A 16,928-nucleotide genomic window follows, 5' to 3' on the forward strand; every position below is an offset into this window, starting at 1 on the left:
CCCTGGGGCCACCACTGGGATCCCCAAAACCTCCTTTCCTTAGGCACAACTTTTCCAGCAGCTTCCCAGCCAGGAGAGCTCAAAGCCAGCAGCACCGAGCGGGCATGGGGCTGAGCCAGGGCCAGAGCCGGTGCTGGAAAGTGCCACCCCTGCCACCCCTGCCGGGGACACTGGGTCAGCCCTGCTGGGCTGGGATCCTTGCTGGAGCCTGCCGGTGATGCCTGCCGAGGGCAGGGCCAGTAACCAGGTGCCCAAGGGGTTTGTTTCTGCAGCCCTTGCTGAGCTGGGGTCGCAGGGCCCATATGGGGACCAGGAGGAGCCTCTCCCGGGCCAGCTGCTGGAGCCCCTGGTGGCAGGGGGGGGCAGGCAGGTCCCCACTTCCAGGGGAGCAGCAGCAGTACAGGGCGAGGCAGGGGCCGGGCAGCTCGCCCTGCCCTGAGGGGGCACTGCCAAGGTGTTGGGGCTTGTTCAGGGCGGTGGAAGCCAACAGCAGCCCGGAGCGGCCTCCTTGCGGAGCTGCCCCAGCTGGGGGGCTGAGCAAGGGCTTGGTGGGGGGTGAGGGGCGCACGGGAGCCTCCCCAACACCTCTGGGCTGAGAAAGGGACAAAGGGGGCAGCGGTGGCCCTGTGGAGGGTCCTGGGCAGCCACCTGCCCTGCAGCAGCCTTTGCCAGGGGCTTGCCCCCTCGGCAGCGCCAGATGCAGCGTGGAGCCTGTGCTGGGGGAGGCAATGGCCCCCGAACTGGTTTGGCTCGTTCCAAACCCTCCCTCTTAGCTTATCTGGCTTCAAAGGGCTCCTGCTGCATCCCACGCACACAAACATGCTCCCTGTGAACCCCCGGGGGCCAGGGCAGCCCCCTGCACTCAAACCCCATGCCCCACCAGCTCTGCCTCCCCTCCATCTTCTGCTTTGGGTGGCCCCCAACCCCTCCTTGGGGCACCACGTCGGGGGGCCTCGAGGGGATGCAGCAGCAAGGACCTCTCAGACCATGGCCATGGCAGTGGTGACCAGTGGTGATTTTTTCGGGGGGGGAGCATCAGGAAGGCAGCCAAGATGTGGCTCCACTGCTCAGGCTGGGGCAGCCCAGGCTCCTCCCCGCTGGCACCGTGGCCATGCCAAGGCTTTTTGAGGAGCCACCAGCAGCCCCGGCAGCAGGCTCTGGGTTGAGGCGAGCAGGTTTCGGGCGCACATGCAAAACGCCAGCGCAGAGCCTGGTTGGGTAAGCTCCCGGGGCGGGCCCACGCCCCGGCCCCGGCCCCGGCCCCGGCCCCGCCGCGCACGGCAGCGCCCACCCCGCGCCGGGGCACCCGCACGGCACCCAGGGCTGCGCCCGCCTGCCCGGGACGATGCTGCAGGGCAATGGCCCCCCGGGGCCACCCAACAAGGTACGTGTCGGCCGGCCCCGTGCCCCTTGGCACGGCTGGCCCCAGCACGGGTCCCCGGGGAAAGCTGGTGGCACCTATCCTGTGCCCATGTGCCAGGTGGGAATGGAGGGCACGGATGTCAGATTTGCAGCTGCCTGCTCCTGGCTAGCTTTGGCCAAGAGGCTCTCTTCTTCCTCTCCTCGTGGCTCGGCTGCCCTGGTGTGGCTCTTGGCACATGCTGGCTGTGGCCAGGCTGCGCGGTGCCGCCTCAGCCACTCCCTGCTGCAAACGCCGATGGCACCAGCAGCCGTGGGCTTCCCTGGGGGCCTGCTGCTGGGCACGGGTGCTCGGGGGGTGGGAGAGGACAACGTGCACCTGGGGAGTCCCTGGGGCCAGGGCTCTGTCACCGCACAGAGGGAGGGAGGGGCTGTCTCCAGAGTGGGGGTCAGTGACTGTTGACAGACCCCTAGGATGAGTTTGTTTAGTCCCATGCCAGGCTGACTGTGCCCAGATCCCTTTGGGAATGCCCCAGGCTTGCTCCCCGTGTGGATGGGTTTGCTCTTTGGGGTTGCTTCGTTTGGTTTTGGTTGGGGTTGTTTTTTGGTTTTCTTTCTTTGGTTCATTTGCCCTTTTGAAGCGTCCAGCACCTCCCCGCTCCCAGACACTGCCTTCCCCTGCTGAGGAGACGCTTTAGGAGGACAGTGCTGCCTCAACTGCACTCCTCAAACCTTCCTCACCCCCCCAAACCCTCCCCCGACCCCCACTTTCCATGTTCATGCTGCAAGGCAGTGTCACACCAGGGGGCGAAGGCTTGGAAGGGAGGCAGAGCCTGGGGGCTCCGGTGCTGCCAGCAGGCTCTGGGCCTTCCCCAGAAGCCCCTTTGTCCCTGGGCGTGGGGGGGCACCCGGGGTGTACCCCAGCCCCTCGGTGCCTGGCACGGGGCCAGAGGGCAAGCAGCAGCTTGCCCGGGGAGCGACCCGCCCTGCCCGCCTGCTGCCGGGGGGAGCCCATGATTCACCTGGGCTCGGAGGGCTGGGAGCGCCCCGCTCAGCGCTGCCAACCTCGGCGCGCTCGCCCACGCTCCCGCCTGGGTGGTGCCCAGGTGGGCGAAGATGGGGGTCGTTGGGCGTACCCCTCGCTGCTGTACCCTGGAAGGGTCAGGTGCGGCCCCCAAGCGAGGGGGAGGCTCCCAGTAAAACTGGGACCCCCCGCCAGGAGCCGGGGAGCTGGCAGCAGGGAAGCCTGCAGCCCCCGGGGCTTGGGGGAGTCAGCAAAGGAGGCACCGTCACCCCAAAGCGGTCGCCGGCAGCTCTCCCCGCCCCGGCACTGCCCCCTGCTCCTGCTGACGGCGGCACATTCCTCGGGGACTGCCCTTGCACCCTCCCAGCCGAGCGCAGAAGCCGTCGCGGCCCTGCCGCTGACGTCTGTCTGTCATCGCCGGCTGGCGTCAGCCCCGGCCGACTCCCTGGGCAGCGGAGCTTGTGCCAGCTGCCTCGGGAGCGGTGACGCCAGGCGCTGACCCGTGGCCGCGTTGCCACGCTCGCCCGCCAGCCCCCAGAGCCAGCCCCGGGCGCCGCGCCGGTGCCCGCGGGCAAAGGCCCCGTGCCCGCCGGCAGGGGCAGAGCCTCAGCGCCTGGCTGCCAGCGGGCACAGCTCCCCGCAGGAGCGAGCGGCTCAGTCAGCGAGGCAGGGGCCGGGGAGAGCGGAGGGAAGCGGCACCCTGGGGGTGGCAGGAGCCGCTCCCAAGCTCGGTGGGCGCACGGCGTCCCCAGCCTGGCCGTGCCAGGGTCGGCCTGGGCAGCGGGCGGGTGGGGCTGAGCCTAATGAGTAGCTGCGCGGTGGCAGCGGCTGAGTCACCCTGGGCTCGTTCCGGCAGCTCTCTCATTTCCTCCCCCCCGGTTTTTTTATGGTTATTGTTGTCTTCTTCACTCTCTGGCTGATTGGAAAAGCAAAGCAGGGAGGGCCACTCGTTACTGCCCATCAGCCCCCCGTGCCACACAGGGTTGCCAGCCATGGCGGTGGGCACCTGGGGTCAGTGGTGGGGTACCCCAGTAGTGCGGGGTTGTCCCAGGAGATGGCTCTGAGGCTTCCTGGGAAGGTTGCCTGGGGCATGTGGGGGTCTGGGTCCGGAGGAGGAGCTTGCCCAAGGGTCTGGGGCTCCCCTGGAAAACTGGGGGGGGGGGGGTGGTGGTGTCTTCAGCTCCTTGGAGGGACAATGTGAGCCCCTGTGGCTTAATGGAACAGCCATGTGGTCTGTGGGTCAAGAGAGAAGCAGCTGGGCATCCTCGGGTCTCCAGTGAGGCAGGTGGGGGTCCAGGGCTCTCCTGGGAGGTTGTCTGGTTGTCTAAGGCTCATTGGGGGAACAAAGTGGGTGTCTGGGCGTCAGTGGGGAGGCTGCCCCCGAGATGCCAGGTAGGGGTCTGAGTCTTGCCAGAGGAAGAGCAAGAGGCGGGGGGCGCTGGAGCTCAGTGGTGGGATGAGTCTCTCCAGGGTGACAGTCTCTGGATCTGGAGCTTACTGGTGGAGCCGCCCAGGTGCCTGGGGCTCAGTGGGAAGGCTGCCTGGCAGGGGTCTGGCTTTCACCAGACCACTCTGAATCCCCCTCAGGGGCTTCTGCCTGCCTCATGCCCTTCGTCCCCACGAGGTCACCCTTGGACACCTCTACCTGCGGCTGTGACGGTGTCAGAGGGAGCCCGGTGCGGCCCCACCTTGCCGCCGAGGCGTGGCAGCGGCAGGGCGGGACGGGACGGGACGGGAGCCTCCCCCACGGCTCTGGGAAGCCGCTGCTGCCGCCGCGCTCACCTGCGCAGGGCGGCCTCGACCTCCGCACCGCCACCGCCACGGCCGCCATGCAGGAGACTAACACCTTCTTGCTGTCGGCCCTGCAGCCCGAGGCCGGCGTCTGCTCGCTGGCCTTGCCCTCGGACCGGCAGCTGGACGGCAGGAGCCGGGAGACGGCGGAGGCCCAGCGCCTGCGCAGCGCCCGCGTCCAGGAGCAGGTCCGCATCCGCATGATGCTGAGGGGGCAAGCGGCCACCCGCCCCGACGGCCCCGACCACGTTGATGGCGACAGAGGTGGGAGAACCCCCGCGGACCCCCCGGGCAAACGTGTCCCAACAGGTGGTGGGAGCTGCTTGGCTGGTGTCAGGCTCTGGCTCGTGCCCTGGCTTGGGGCTAGGGTCGTGCCCCCATCCTGATGAGCCCCCCAAGTATTCTGCCGACCCCAGCAGCGGGGATGGGAGCAGCACCACCCCGGCGTGGGCTCAATTACCGCAGCCAAGGCTGGTGCCTCAGTTTCCCCACCTGGCGTTGGATAGGATCTTCACCGGGGGATCCCACACCCCGCTTTGGGCTGGGGGGGGAGGGTTTTCTTGCCCCGCTGGATCCCTACCCGTCCCCCCCAGCCTCTGAGCAGTGCTGCTGGCAGCACTCCAGCCGAGCTCCTCCATTTAGCGTCTGCAGCCTCCGCCCTGCTGCTTCGCCCAGCCCGGGCAAGGCTTTCACCGACCCCTGATCTGAGGCGCTGGGGGACCCCGGCGCTGGGGAGAGACCCCCACCAGCACCCCAAGGGCTGCCCCAGGCTTAGGTGTGAGCCACACCCCTCTTGCTACTGGGGCTGGTGGTAGCCTTCCCGTCCCTGCTGGTGGCCCTGGGGCGTTGGTGAGGCAGGAGGGCAGCGTGGGGTGCAGTGGGGTGGCAGTGTCCCTGCCAGGCTCCTGTCCTCAAGGTGGTGGAGCCGGGACTGGCTCTGGGGGTGCTTGGGCTGCCAATCCGGCTGTGGCAGAGGGTACCGGCTGAGCCGCCAGGTCCCCGCCAAGGTGGCAATTACCCCCTCGCCGTCGGGGCACGATGAAAGGCAGGGAGGGCACCGCTCAGTGCTGCCACCAACGCCTCCTGCTCTCAGTTGCCGGCAGGCAGGCGAAGGCAGTGTCCTCCCACTCCCTCATCCCCCTCACCGCTGCCAGCATCGCCGTGGGGCCCAAACGAGGTGTCCCCAGGATGGGCTGGGGGGTCTTTATTCCCCAAGCCCACCCCTTTGTCCCTCGGTGCTCACCTTGACCCCACTGTCCCTGTCCTACAGGCGGTCAGTACAGCACGGCCCTGCGCTCCTCCTTCAGCTCCCGCTCCCAGAGCAACGGCCTGGAGCCCAAGGCCTCGGTACGTACCGGGGGGGGTTGCCCCCACGCCGTGCCACTGCCCTTCACTGTTGCAGCTGGGGGTGTTGGTGGGGACCCAGCCACTGCCTGCAGCTTCGGTTGCACCGGGGAGGCTCTGGGCTCTGTCCTTTCATCTGCCCATGATGGGTATGGAGGGACAGGCTCGGGGGCACCTTCGACCTCTCTGCTCCCCCCGCAGCTCTACCAGCCGCTGCCCAAGAAGGATTTCGGGACGCTGAAGGGCAGCGGCTGGTCCTCGCGCTCGGCCGTGGACCTGACCCCGCACAAGCGGTTGGCAACCGTCAGCAACGGGGGCCTGGCCAAGGGCAGGGGCTACGGCACCGGCTATGCCGTGCCGCAGGCTGCCAACGCCTCGCCGCGGCCCAGCTCGTTCCACGAGCGCGCGTTCCGCCCGCGGCAGCCGCTGGACACTCTGTCCCTGCGCTCGCTGCGCCTGGCCGACGGCCCCCTGCAGCCCCCCGCCCTCGCCGACGACCGCTACAGCGTCATCTCCGAGCAGCTGGACTCCCTGGGGCACCGTTCCCTCTACAAGAGCCAAGGCAACGGCGGCTTCAGCCGCTCCTACACCTTCGAGAGGCAGCTGAGCGCCGGCTCCGCCGCCAAGGCCCCCTCCGAGTGGCTGGAGGGCAGCGAGGGGACCCAGAGCCGCACGATCCGCGCCCCGGCCATGCGCACGCTGCAGCGCTTCCAGAGCAACAACCGCTCGCGGCTCAGCACCGGCTCCTTCGGCAGCATCCAGGCGGCCTCGCAGGCGCCCATGGGCAGCTCCTACATGGGCATGGTGGAGCACAGCTCCCGCGCCCCCTCCGTGCGCAGCCTGGCCGAGTCCAGCCACCACCTCCAGGACCAGCGTGCCATGGAGATGTACAACGGGCACAGCACGCTGCTCAGCCACCAGTCGGGGGGGTGAGTGCCAGGGGGCTGCTCGGGCACCCTCTTAGTCCTTGTCCCAGCACTTGGCTGGTCGAGGGCAAAATCCTCCTTCTGTAGCCTTCATCTCTCCCTGGTCCAGCACCAGCTCAATCCTTGTTCCCACCTCAGTGACTTGGCTGACTGAGGGCCGATCTCTCCTTCTCTAGCCCACTGTTACCTTGCTGCAAGCAGTGCAGCAGGAGGAAGGAGCTGTTGGGTATAAATCATCCCTGCAGTGATGGACCACGGTGTGGGCTGACCTCTGAGCACGTGGTCCTAGCTCCTCTCCTGGGTGTTCAGCTAGATCTGGAGTCCCCTGTGGGGAGGGAGATGTGTGGATAGGTCTCCAAGAGGCAGAACACGGTCCAGGGGTGCAGGACCCCTGTGGGCTGCTCTGCCTGGGCTCTTCCTCAGCTGCCTGTGTCTTCCAGGTTTGATGACATCGACCTGCCCTCTGCAGTGAAATACCTGATAGCCAGCGACCCCAACCTGCAGGTCCTGGGTGCTGCCTACCTGCAGCACAAGTGCTACAGCGACAGCAACGCCAAGAAGCAGGTGAGCACCCAGGAGCCGTAGCGGAGGGCTGCCTGCGCCGCCTCTGCCGTGGCACGGGGCACCCCGGGGAGGGTGGAGGAGAGGGCGGGAGCCCCCAGCTGAAGGAACGGCAGAGGGGCCAGACATCTGACCCCAGCCGGGCCGTCCCCTCCCAGGCCCGGAGCCTGCAGGCCATGCCCAAGCTGGTGAAGCTGTTCAACAGCCCCAACCAGGAGGTGCAGCGCCATGCCACGGGCGCCATGCGCAACCTCATCTACGACAACGCCGAGAACAAGCTGGCGCTGGTGGAGGAGAATGGCATCTACGAGCTGATGCGGACGCTGCGGGAGCCGGACGACGAGCTGCGCAAGAACGTCACAGGTTGGGGGCGCTGCTGGGGGCGGGCAGGGGCCGGGGCCCTCCAGCTCTGCGGGGGGCGCAGGGTGCCCCCGCTCCGTGAACAAACCTGGGCTGGCACTTCATGGGGATGGCCTCTCGGCGTCCTCGTTGCCCACCCTGTCCTGTGGCTGCTCCTGTGGTTGCCCTGGTGAGGTGAGGAGGGGGTGGGGGGCATGGTCTCTGTCCCTTCCCCAGGCTGAGGATCTTGTTCCGCGCAGGGATCCTGTGGAACCTCTCCTCCAGTGACAACCTGAAGGATCGCCTGGCACGGGACACCCTGGAGCAGCTCACAGACCTGGTGCTGGTGCCCCTCTCCGGGCTGGGTGGCTCAGGGGTGATCCAGCAGAACCCTTCGGAGGCAGAGATCTTCTACAACTCCACAGGCTTCCTCAGGTACCTGCTCCGTGCCAGCTCTGCATCTCCACTGTGGGCAAAGCTCTGGGTGGAGGAAGAGGCACTGCTGGTGCCATGCACATGGAGCAAGGTCTGCGGGGCTCAGCCCCGGGGTCCCCATCCCTTGCAGCATTTGTGTATCAAGGCAAAGCCTGGCAGCCCTGTGGGAGAGCCCTTGTCTGTGCTGCCCATGGTGGTGCCCTGTGGCAGGAGGGAGGTGGCTGTGGGAAGCTCCTTCCTGCTGCAGTGCTGTGGTGTTCCCTGGGCAGGAATCTCAGCTCTGCCAGCCAGCAGACACGGCAGAAGATGCGCGAGTGCCACGGGCTGGTGGACTCCATGATCCACTATGTGAACAGCTCCCTGGAAGTGGGCAAGTCAGAGGACAAGGTGAGCCCTGGGAGTTGGGTGCTCAGAGGGTTTGGGTGCTCTCAGGAGCCCTGGTCCCTCCCTCCTGCTGGCCAGCATGGCACAGAAGCCTGTCCTGATGTGGTGGTGGGAAACCAGTCTGGTTCCCTCTGGGCTTACTGAGCACCACAGAGCACTACTGGGGTTACTCTGGCCATGGAGCCCCACGGGATTGTGCCCTAGGGTATGTGCCAACCGGAGATGGCCTACTAGATGTCACCAGGAGTGACACCCTCCCGTCCCCTCTCTCAGAGCGTGGAGAATGCAGTCTGCGTCCTGCGCAACCTCTCCTACCGCCTGTACGACGAGATGCCGCCCTCCTCCCTCCAGCGCCTGGAGGGCCACCGGAGGAACCAGAGTGGCACAGTGACAGGGGAGCTGGTGGGCTGCTTCAGCCCCCAGAGCAAGAAAGCACGAGAGGTCAGAGCCTGGGCAGCAGTGGGCACCGTGATGGCTGTGTCACCTGGGGTGGAGCTGGCACCAGGAGGCAGCCGGTGGCGGAGGTGGATGCTGGGGTGGAGGTGATGCTGGGGTGGAGGTGATGCTGGCCTCAGCTGCTGGGTGGGACATGAGTGAGCTCAGCAGAGGGTGAATCAGGTGTGTGGGGTGATTCAGGGTGCTGAGCTCCCACTTTGCCATGCCAAGGGGCAGGACACAGCCAGGGTGACCCAACAGGTCCCTCCGGCCTCCCAGCGGCCGAGGCACGCAGGGAAAAGGGGACAGCAGCAGCAGGGGATGCTGCAGAGGGCACACCTCCAAGTCTAACCACCCTGCCCCCATGCCTCCAGCACTACCTGAATGCAGACATTGTCACCTTCACGGAGGTCTCCAAGGACCCCAAGGGCATGGAGTGGCTCTGGAACCCGCAGATCGTGGGCATCTACAACCGGCTGCTGCAGCGCTGCGAGCTCAACAAGCACACCACGGAGGCAGCCTCTGGAGCCCTGCAGAACATCACCGCTGGAGACCGCAGGGTGAGGCCATGCCCAGGGCCTTGCCCTCTCTTGCCCACTTGTCCCCAAGGTCTTGGCCAGCCACAGTCTCCTTCTCTGGAGCCTTTCCAGCCCTGTCTGGATGTGTTCTGTGTGACCTGTGCTGGATTCTATGGTCCTGCTCTGGTAGGGGGCTGGGGCTTGGACTTGATGATCTTCGAAGGTCCTTTCCAGCCCCTAACATCCTCTGATCCTGGGATCCTGTGCAGCTCCCTGGGGGGTGGCACAGCCCTGCCTGGGTGGGGGCCGCGGTGGCTGCGCTACTCTCTGCCTGGGCGTGGGTCACCCTGAGCTGGCTCCGTTGAGCTCCGTTGAGCAAGAGGAGGGTGGGTGGGAGGAGGGGGCCGGGGGTCTGCCCGGGCTGGCCGCCAGGGGGTGTTTTCCTCGCAGTGGGCGGGCGTGCTGAGCCGGCTGGCGCTGGAGCAGGAGCGCATCCTCAACCCCGTGCTGGACCGCGTCCGCACCGCCGACCACCACCAGCTGCGCTCCCTCACCGGCCTCATCCGCAACCTGTCCCGCCACGCCCGCAACAAGGACGAGATGTGTGAGTGCTGCCCCTGCCCTGGCCCTCTGCCTCCTCCCTGTGGCCTCCAGATCTCTCCAGCCACATCTCAGCACCTTCCTGCCTGCTGCACCCCCGCTCGGCACGGAGCGAGTGCTGGCGGCTCCGTGCCCTGTCCCCGGCAGCCAAACCCCCTCCGTGCCCTCTGCTCCCTGCCCAGCCTCACCGTCTCTCCTGGCCTCGCCCTCAGCCCCCAAGTCCCCTCCCAGGTGCCAGCAGAGACTCCAAAGGCCACGAGGGTGTCCCTGGGGCTGCCCCCCACGTCCTTGGCAGGACCCTTGCCCCCTCACTGTCCCCGGGAGGCTGCAGGGTTCATCTCCGGGCTGCTGGGCGTCCCCCGAGCCTGGTCACCAGCACTGAGGTGAGGCCTTTGCCCACCAGCAACCAAGGTGGTCAGCCACTTGGTGGAGAAGCTGCCAGGGAGCGTGGGGGACAAGGCACCGCCGGCTGATGTCGTCGTGAACATCATCGCAGTCCTCAACAACCTGGTGGTGGAGAGCCCCATGGCTGCCCGAGACATCGTCTACTTCGACGGCCTCAGGAAGCTCTTCTACATCAAGAAGAGAAGGGACAGGTGGGAGCCCTCCGCCTGCCCTGCTGTCCCAGCTCGCTGCTGTCTCCCCTCCTGTCCCTGGTCCAGCGAGGTGGGAGAGCCACAGGCTCTCTGCCCTCCCAAGCCTTGGGTTCGGGAGCGCAGGTCAGAGTGGGCTCACGGCCACCCCCCAGTGCTTTGCCACCTCCTTATGGTGCCCCAGCAGAGGGCTGCCTGCTGCTGCAGACACTTTCTTCCCACCTGGGTACTTCTCAGCTCTCCTGCCACAAACGTTTGCCACCCTGCCCCTTGTGGTGGGCTCCAGCCTTTAGTCTTCAGCCCCCGCTCACCGGCACGAAGTTCTCAGCTCCTCTGGGCCCCTCTAGGGTGGTATCCTTGGGCTGGCTGAAGGGCTCCATCCCATGCCCAGCGGTACCCAGAGCTCACTGCCTCCTGTCTGTCCCAGCTCTGACCACGAGAAGTCCTCCAGAGCAGCAGCCAGCCTCCTGGGCAACATGTGGCAGTACACCAAGCTCCACCGGGACTTCAAGATGGTATGTGCCACCCCCTGCCGCTGCTGGGATGGCTCCCAAAGGAACCAGGGCCAGGGGCTTCACCCCAGGGTGCCACCCCCCTCCCGTGCTGCCAGGGGTGGGACAGGGCTGGGGGTGTCCCCAGAGGATCATCCCAGGGGTGACGCCTGCAGCAGTGGGGTGGGGGCAGTGTGGCCATGGGTGCCAGAGCAGAGGGCATTTGTGTGGCATTCCCAGCACCCTGTGAGGCATGGGCAGGGTGTCCTGGCAGGAGTGCCAGCGCTGGTGCCCCCCCTGATGGGTGTCTGTCTCCTTGCAGAAGGGCTACCGGAAGGAGGACTTCCTCGGCCTGTGAGGACCCCCCCAGCAGCCAGACTCTCCTCGCTGGGATGTGCCCTGGGGAGGCTGCTCACTGCCAGACCTCTGCTCTCTAGCATAGTCCCCACCGTGCCCCTCAGGCCTCCCCCTCCGCTGGGACCCCTCCCCCGGGCAGGGGACACTCACCCTTAAAGCCAACAACTGCTCCTGGCCCCACCGGGACCCTGCTCCTGGGGAGCTGCAGGGCACTGGGGGCACTCCTGCAACGCAAGGCTGGTGGGGAGGGGGCTTCTGGGGGCAGCCAGCTCAGCTCCCCACATCATGCCATGCTGGGGGCTGGTGCCACCGTGCTGGTGTGGGGTGCACTGGGGGTTACACACTCTGCCCTGGCTGGGCACGGGGCTTTGCATGTCTTGGAGGGGTCCTGGGGGTCTGAGGGGGCTTCCCAGTGTTTTATGGGAGTGTAAGGAGCTGGGAAGCAGGGACGGGGTGAGGAGTGCCCCCTCTGCCCAGGGACGGGGTGAGGAGTGCCCCCTCTGCCCAGGGACGGGGTGAGGAGTGTGATTGGAGAGCCTCATGCCCTCACCCCAAGTAGCCAGGGGACCCCCAAGCAGCTAGGGGACCCCCAAGCCACAGTGTCCTCATCCTTACACCAAGACAGGATGTCCCAGTGCACCACTGCCACTCCCAGCCCCATGCTCTGCACAGCACCAGGCCAGCTGGTGCTGGGTAAGCAGGATTTGGGCAGGGCTGGCAGCTGCTGTTGGCTGGGCAGCGTCTCCCTGCAGGGTGGGGAGATGCCCTTGGTGCCCTTGCTGCCAGACGTGGCTGGTGCAGGCAGGGCAGCAGGTCCAAAGCTCTTCCTGCTGCCATGGCAGCTGGGCTGGGACATGGGGGGGAGCTGGGGGGGACTGGGGGGGGGCTTTGGTCTGCTGGTGGGTTTGGGGCTTGGGGGGGAGATGCTGTGCTTGGGGGGCATCGTGCAGCCCACCTGGGAAATGGGGTAGAGTAGGTAGAAGGGAGGGGAGGGGACAGCGGGTGGCACTGCCAGGAGGGGCCACATCCAGGGCTGGTGCGGACCCCTGGGTGTGCTGGTGCCTGATGTGGTCTGGGGTCTCACAGCGTTTGTCCCCCCAGCTCTCAGGGTACAACCTGCCTGCCCCTCTGTGTCCCTGAAATAAAGGCCTGGAACGGTGCCTGCTTGTCTCCCTGCTGGCACCCGGGAGGAGAGGGGCACCCAGCCCGCCCTGCAGTGCCACCCTGCTTGCTGTGCCTGGGCACTGCTCTGAGTCACCCTGGTGGAGATGTTGGTATGAGAATGGGAGGGATACTGCCTGTGGTGAGGGGAGACCACCAGTGGCCCCCCAGTCCCCGCAGATGGACAACACCAGCTTGGTGCAGCAGTGTTTTATTGCCTTCCATGGGAGGGAAGGTGCCACAGCTGCTCCCCCTGGGCATTGCCCAGCTGCTGAGCCAGTGGCACCAGGGCAGGCTGCTGCCTGCAGAGCCCCTGCCAATGCTTGTCCATGGTGCAGGACAAAGGTCCCTTGGGCCCACAGGGAGGGCGAAGGCTCAGCACCCCAGGGTGCCCAGGCTCAGCACCCCAGGGTGCCAGGCTCTGCAGGCAGGTCCTGGTTTCCTACCGTGGAGCCTCCTGCCAGGAGCCAGCTTCTGTCCTTCCCCTCCAGGGTTTGCCTTGGGTCCCACCGTGACGCTCAGGCTCCTCTGACCACGACCCGGGTCCGTATGGCCCTGGGGGGAGGGGACGCTGCCTGTGCCAGCCCAAGGCTCTGCTCAGAGGTCATCCTCTGTCACCAGGCAGTAGAAGTCGGTGCGGGCACCGTAGTTGCGTGACCCCAGGTCCGAGACGTCAAGCTCCGGTCTGTGGCCGCCCCTCAGCTGCGCCTCCTCTGTCCCGCCGGCAGCGGCCACCGCGGGAGCTCCGGGGCCGCCGATGCGGGGAGCGGGGGGGCTTCTGAAGATGCCCCCTCGGAGGCCTGAAAGGAGCAGGGAAAGGGTTTGAGGGAGTGAGGAAGGGGCTAAACGCAGCCTGTCTGCCCTGGCAGGGGGAAGCAAAGCCCAAGGGTGACCACCAGTGCACATCTGGTCCCCCCCAGGAGAAGCAGCAGGTGACAAGGACCTGTACCGAGGTCCCCATCGGGGTGGAGGTCTCCACCACTGTCCAGGTAGCTGCTGTGCAGGATCAGCATGGGGTCCTTGTCCTCCTGCAGCTGGGTCTGCGGGTCCCCCACGGTCCCCTGGAAGGACACCTTGCGGGGCAGGGCCAGGCACAGCTCTTTCCAGAAGTCCGAGGAGGGGGTCTGCATGCGGCAAGGAGAAGATGAGCCAGGGTGGGACCACTATGGAGCCCAGCTCAGGTCTGGGGCAGGCTTTGTGGGGCTCAGCTCCCTCCTGCCGGCTCTGGGAGCTGAGCCAAGGCATGGGCTGTGCCGCTGGCGTGGCAGCGTGCCTGTGCCAGCAGAAACCGGCCCGACCTGCTCCCCCGGGCTCCTGCTCCTCAGGGCGCCGGCTCCCAGCCCGGCCCCAACACGGCCGGAGCCGCCACGGGGCAAAGCTGCACCCTCGGAGCTGAGGCTTCATCCTGGCACCGCAGCCCAGGGAGAGCCTGGAGGGCCATGGGGTTCCTGGTGGCACACGTTTGAGGAGCGGGCGCCCAGCTCTAGGGCTGTTTTAGTTGGGTTTTTAAGCTGCCTCTAAAGGATAAGTGCCCCCGGCCTGCTCTGCAGGAGCTCTGGAGCACAGGAGCAGCCCCAGCGCGTCTCGGGGAGGCTGGCACAGAATGGGGCACTGGGGAGGGAGGTGGCCAAGGTGCTGGGCAGCTCTCACCATGGAGCCAGCTCTCCACAGCAGCAGGGTCACCGAGCCCCGGTGCTGCTTCAGCAGGCTGATGGCAGGGTGGCTGATCTCTCGGTACTGGCTCTCGAAGACGATGAAGATTGGTTTCTTGGAAAGCTCCAGCAGCCTCCAGAGCCCTTCCCTGCGAGACAGACGTGTGGCAGGGACGGGAAGACCTTGCCAGCACCTCGGGGGAGGCTGGAGCTGCTCCTACCTGAAGCTGCTGTTGCACCAGTCCTGCTCCAGGTACGCCACGGACAGGACCACGATCAGGCGCCGGCAGCGGCTGACGTTCATGATGAGGTCGGCCGAGGGCTCTGCGGGCAGAGCGGTTCAGAGCCCCCGGGTGCCGATGCCACCCCTCTGCCCGACCCCCCGCGGCTCTGGTACCCACCCGAGTTGGGCAGGATGGTTTGCTCGTCCAGGAAGAGCTTATAGCCGTAGCGGTTCTCCAGCTGCGGCTTCACGATGAAGTTGACAAACTTCCTGTCGTCGGGGCTGGGGGCGTGCGAGACGTAGGCATCGTACAGCTTCCCGTCTGGGGGCGGCCGTGGGGACAGGGTTGTGGTGCTGGGGAGAGCTCTGCCCGCGGGCCAGCCCCTGGCCCCGGGGAGGCTTCCCCCGAGCTGAGCGCCAGCCCTGTGCCCGTCCCCGGCAGCTCACCGTTGATCTCCAGCTCGCCGTAGCGGTTCCGGTACCAGAGGAGCGCACTCAGGCGGCACCGGACGTAGAGCACAGCCAGAAGCACCAGGAGTGCCAGCACCAGGAGGGCTGCCAGCACTGCGGGCACGTGCCCTGCCACCTCTGCAAGGACAGGGAGGGCACCGTGAGTGCGGCTGAGGGCTCAGCGCCTGACGTGCACCTTGTGCACTGCCCTGGCAGAGGCAGCGATGCCCCAACGCCCACTTTGGTGATGCCCACGGGGCTGCTGCTCCTGTCCTAGCCAGTGGGCCCTCCTCGGAGGTGTCCCCTCTCTGTGCCCAGCACCTCCCTACCCGCTCGCCGCAGGGTGAAGGTGGCAGTGGCATTGCTGACCCAGCAGGCGAAGACCCCGAAGTCGGCATCGTGAGTGAGGTTGAGCTGCAGGACGCTGCTGAGGAGCTGCTCAGAGCTGTTTTGTGCCAGCCTGGGGGAAGAGGAGGCCACGGTGGGCTGGGCCATGAGGTGGCCCACCCTGACTGACAGACAGACAGACAGACATACCCCGGGTGGCTCCTTACCAGGTGGTGTCCTGCCTGCTCTCGTTGCCCAGCCACTGCCCGTCCTTGCTCCAGGCTGGGGCAGGCTGGCAGCGCTGGGCAGCTGCCCAGCCCACAGTGCAGTTCAGCTCAACCTGGCTCCCCAGGGCCAGGTCCAGCGTCTCGTTGGCAGCTGGGACCAGGATTTTGGGGGGCACGCTGCAGAGGTCTGGGAGCACAGTGAGAAGGGGGTTTCAGAGGGGGGAGCTGGTCTGGCTCCCTGCTGGGTCAGTGACTGTGGTGGCCGTGCCAGCTTCCCTGGAAAACCGAGCTGTGCCCCGGGGGTCCGGCAGGAGTGGTGCCTGCAGCACCTTTGCAGCAGGCTGAGCTGCTTCCTAGGGCTGGGATGGACCCTGGCCTGCCCTTACAAGGCCCAGCTGCAGCAGGGACCTGCCCCCCTGCCAGCGAGGGTCCCTTCCTAGCCAGAGAGGGGCGGAGGTGTAGGTTCTGGAGCCTACCTGCCATGGCGTGCCCGGGCGAGCGGTGGGGGAGCTGCTGGCAGCACTGCAGGGCAGCCCTGGCAGCAGGGCCCCCAGGAGCGGTGTCTTCCGGGGGACAAAGTCCAGCTGCAGCTGCGGCAGGGCAGGCTGGGCTGGAACAGGTCAGAGATGGCTCCAGGAGTGTGGGCTGCTCCAGGCTGGGCCAGAACAGGGAGCACACCAGGAGCCTGCATTGCCTCCCACAGAGGCTGGGGGCAGGGGGTGGCAGGTGCCAAGGCCGTGGCCTGCCCGTGGCTTAGTGGGCAGCATCTCAGCTGCCCTCCCTGCACAGCACTGCCTTGCTGCCTGTTGTGCCCAGGAGCTGGCAGGGAGATGGTTGATGACCAAGTGGTGGCTGCAGGACACAGCAGAGGCCAGCCAGGGGCAATGAGCTGTGGTGGTAGCTCAGCCATGGGGTCTGCAGCACCTCCCCAGTGCCCCTGGCCGTGGTTAGGGGGCTCAGGAGGGACCCCTTGGTGCTGCCACCACCCTGCCTTGCCTGCAGGGCTGCCTCCAGCCCGACCTGCCTGATGAAACTGCTCATTAGCCAGGGGTGGTTTATTTATAGCAATGCATCTAGGTGCTGGCTTCTGCAGGGGCAGCTCTCTGGGTGCTGGCTGCAAAGCAGTGTGACTGTGAACAGCCAGCAGAACGCTGGGGCCAGGAGGGATAACAATCTCTCTCAGGTGCCTCTTTCCCCAGAGCTTGCTTGCTCTTAGCTGCAGGCTGGTGTTGGGTAGGAGCAGGGCTGTGGAGGCTGGGCTGGTCCCTGCGCAGGCCATGTCTCTGCCAGTGTGATCTGGGCAGGGGTCTGTGGGCAGCCCTGCCTTCAGCAGCTTCCTTTTGGCACAGCTGCCCTAGAGCCAGGTGTGGGGTGAAGCCATGGCCCAGGGTATGTGGGGGACAGTTACAAGGTGTACAGCTTGGGCAGCTGCATTTGGCTTCTCCATGACTCAGAGGGACAAGCAAGGGCTGGAGAAGCCAGCCCTGCTCAGGAGGTCACTCACACAGAGCCTCACCCTGGTGTGCAGAACCCAGGGAGCCCCAGGAAGCTGCAGCCTGGTCAGAGAGCTTAAGCAGGCCCTGGGCACCTCCCTAGCCCCATGAGGCCCCTCTGCTCTGGGGCATGAAATGACAACGGATGCCCAAAGCCTGGGTGGGTGCCAGGGCTGCTGCCTGTGAGGGAGCAGCAGAGGAGGCTGGGCAGCTGCATGCTCCTGGTTCCTGCATCTTG

General features: G+C 66.6%; 2 protein-coding genes across 2 annotated transcripts; one reads left to right on the plus strand and one right to left on the minus strand.

Annotated features, from left to right (window-relative positions):
- The first annotated feature begins 4,178 nt into the window (after positions 1-4,178).
- On the plus strand, positions 4,179-11,360 carry PKP3 (plakophilin 3). The gene is made up of 13 exons (XM_054171771.1): positions 4,179-4,471; positions 5,445-5,521; positions 5,720-6,447; positions 6,885-7,008; positions 7,164-7,368; positions 7,605-7,779; positions 8,049-8,166; positions 8,437-8,604; positions 8,973-9,158; positions 9,567-9,720; positions 10,120-10,312; positions 10,737-10,824; positions 11,123-11,360. The coding sequence occupies exons 1-13, from the start codon at positions 4,213-4,215 to the stop codon at positions 11,156-11,158; spliced, it is 2,511 nt and encodes an 836-aa protein (XP_054027746.1). The 5' UTR covers positions 4,179-4,212; the 3' UTR covers positions 11,159-11,360.
- A 1,494-nt stretch (positions 11,361-12,854) lies between these two features.
- Positions 12,855-15,388, minus strand: SIGIRR (single Ig and TIR domain containing; the record flags this gene model as incomplete). The annotated part of the gene is made up of 8 exons (XM_009897460.2): positions 12,855-13,118; positions 13,268-13,442; positions 13,969-14,119; positions 14,192-14,294; positions 14,372-14,515; positions 14,641-14,781; positions 14,973-15,103; positions 15,198-15,388. Coding segments are annotated over 8 exons (1,239 nt in total), but the record flags the coding sequence as incomplete, so codon positions are not given.
- Between the last annotated feature and the right edge of the window lie 1,540 nt (positions 15,389-16,928).

Source organism: Dryobates pubescens, chromosome 22 (genome assembly GCF_014839835.1).
Source record: "Dryobates pubescens isolate bDryPub1 chromosome 22, bDryPub1.pri, whole genome shotgun sequence".
In the NCBI taxonomy this organism is placed as follows: domain Eukaryota; kingdom Metazoa; phylum Chordata; class Aves; order Piciformes; family Picidae; genus Dryobates; species Dryobates pubescens.

Coding starts and splice junctions, on each gene's coding strand:
- PKP3 (XM_054171771.1), top strand. CDS start 4,213: ATGCAGGAGACTAACACCTTCTTGCTGTCGGCCCTGCAGCCCGAGGCC. Junction 9,721..10,119: donor CCGCAACAAGGACGAGATGT/GTGAGTGCTGCC, acceptor TTTGCCCACCAG/CAACCAAGGTGGTCAGCCAC. Junction 10,313..10,736: donor ATCAAGAAGAGAAGGGACAG/GTGGGAGCCCTC, acceptor TGTCTGTCCCAG/CTCTGACCACGAGAAGTCCT.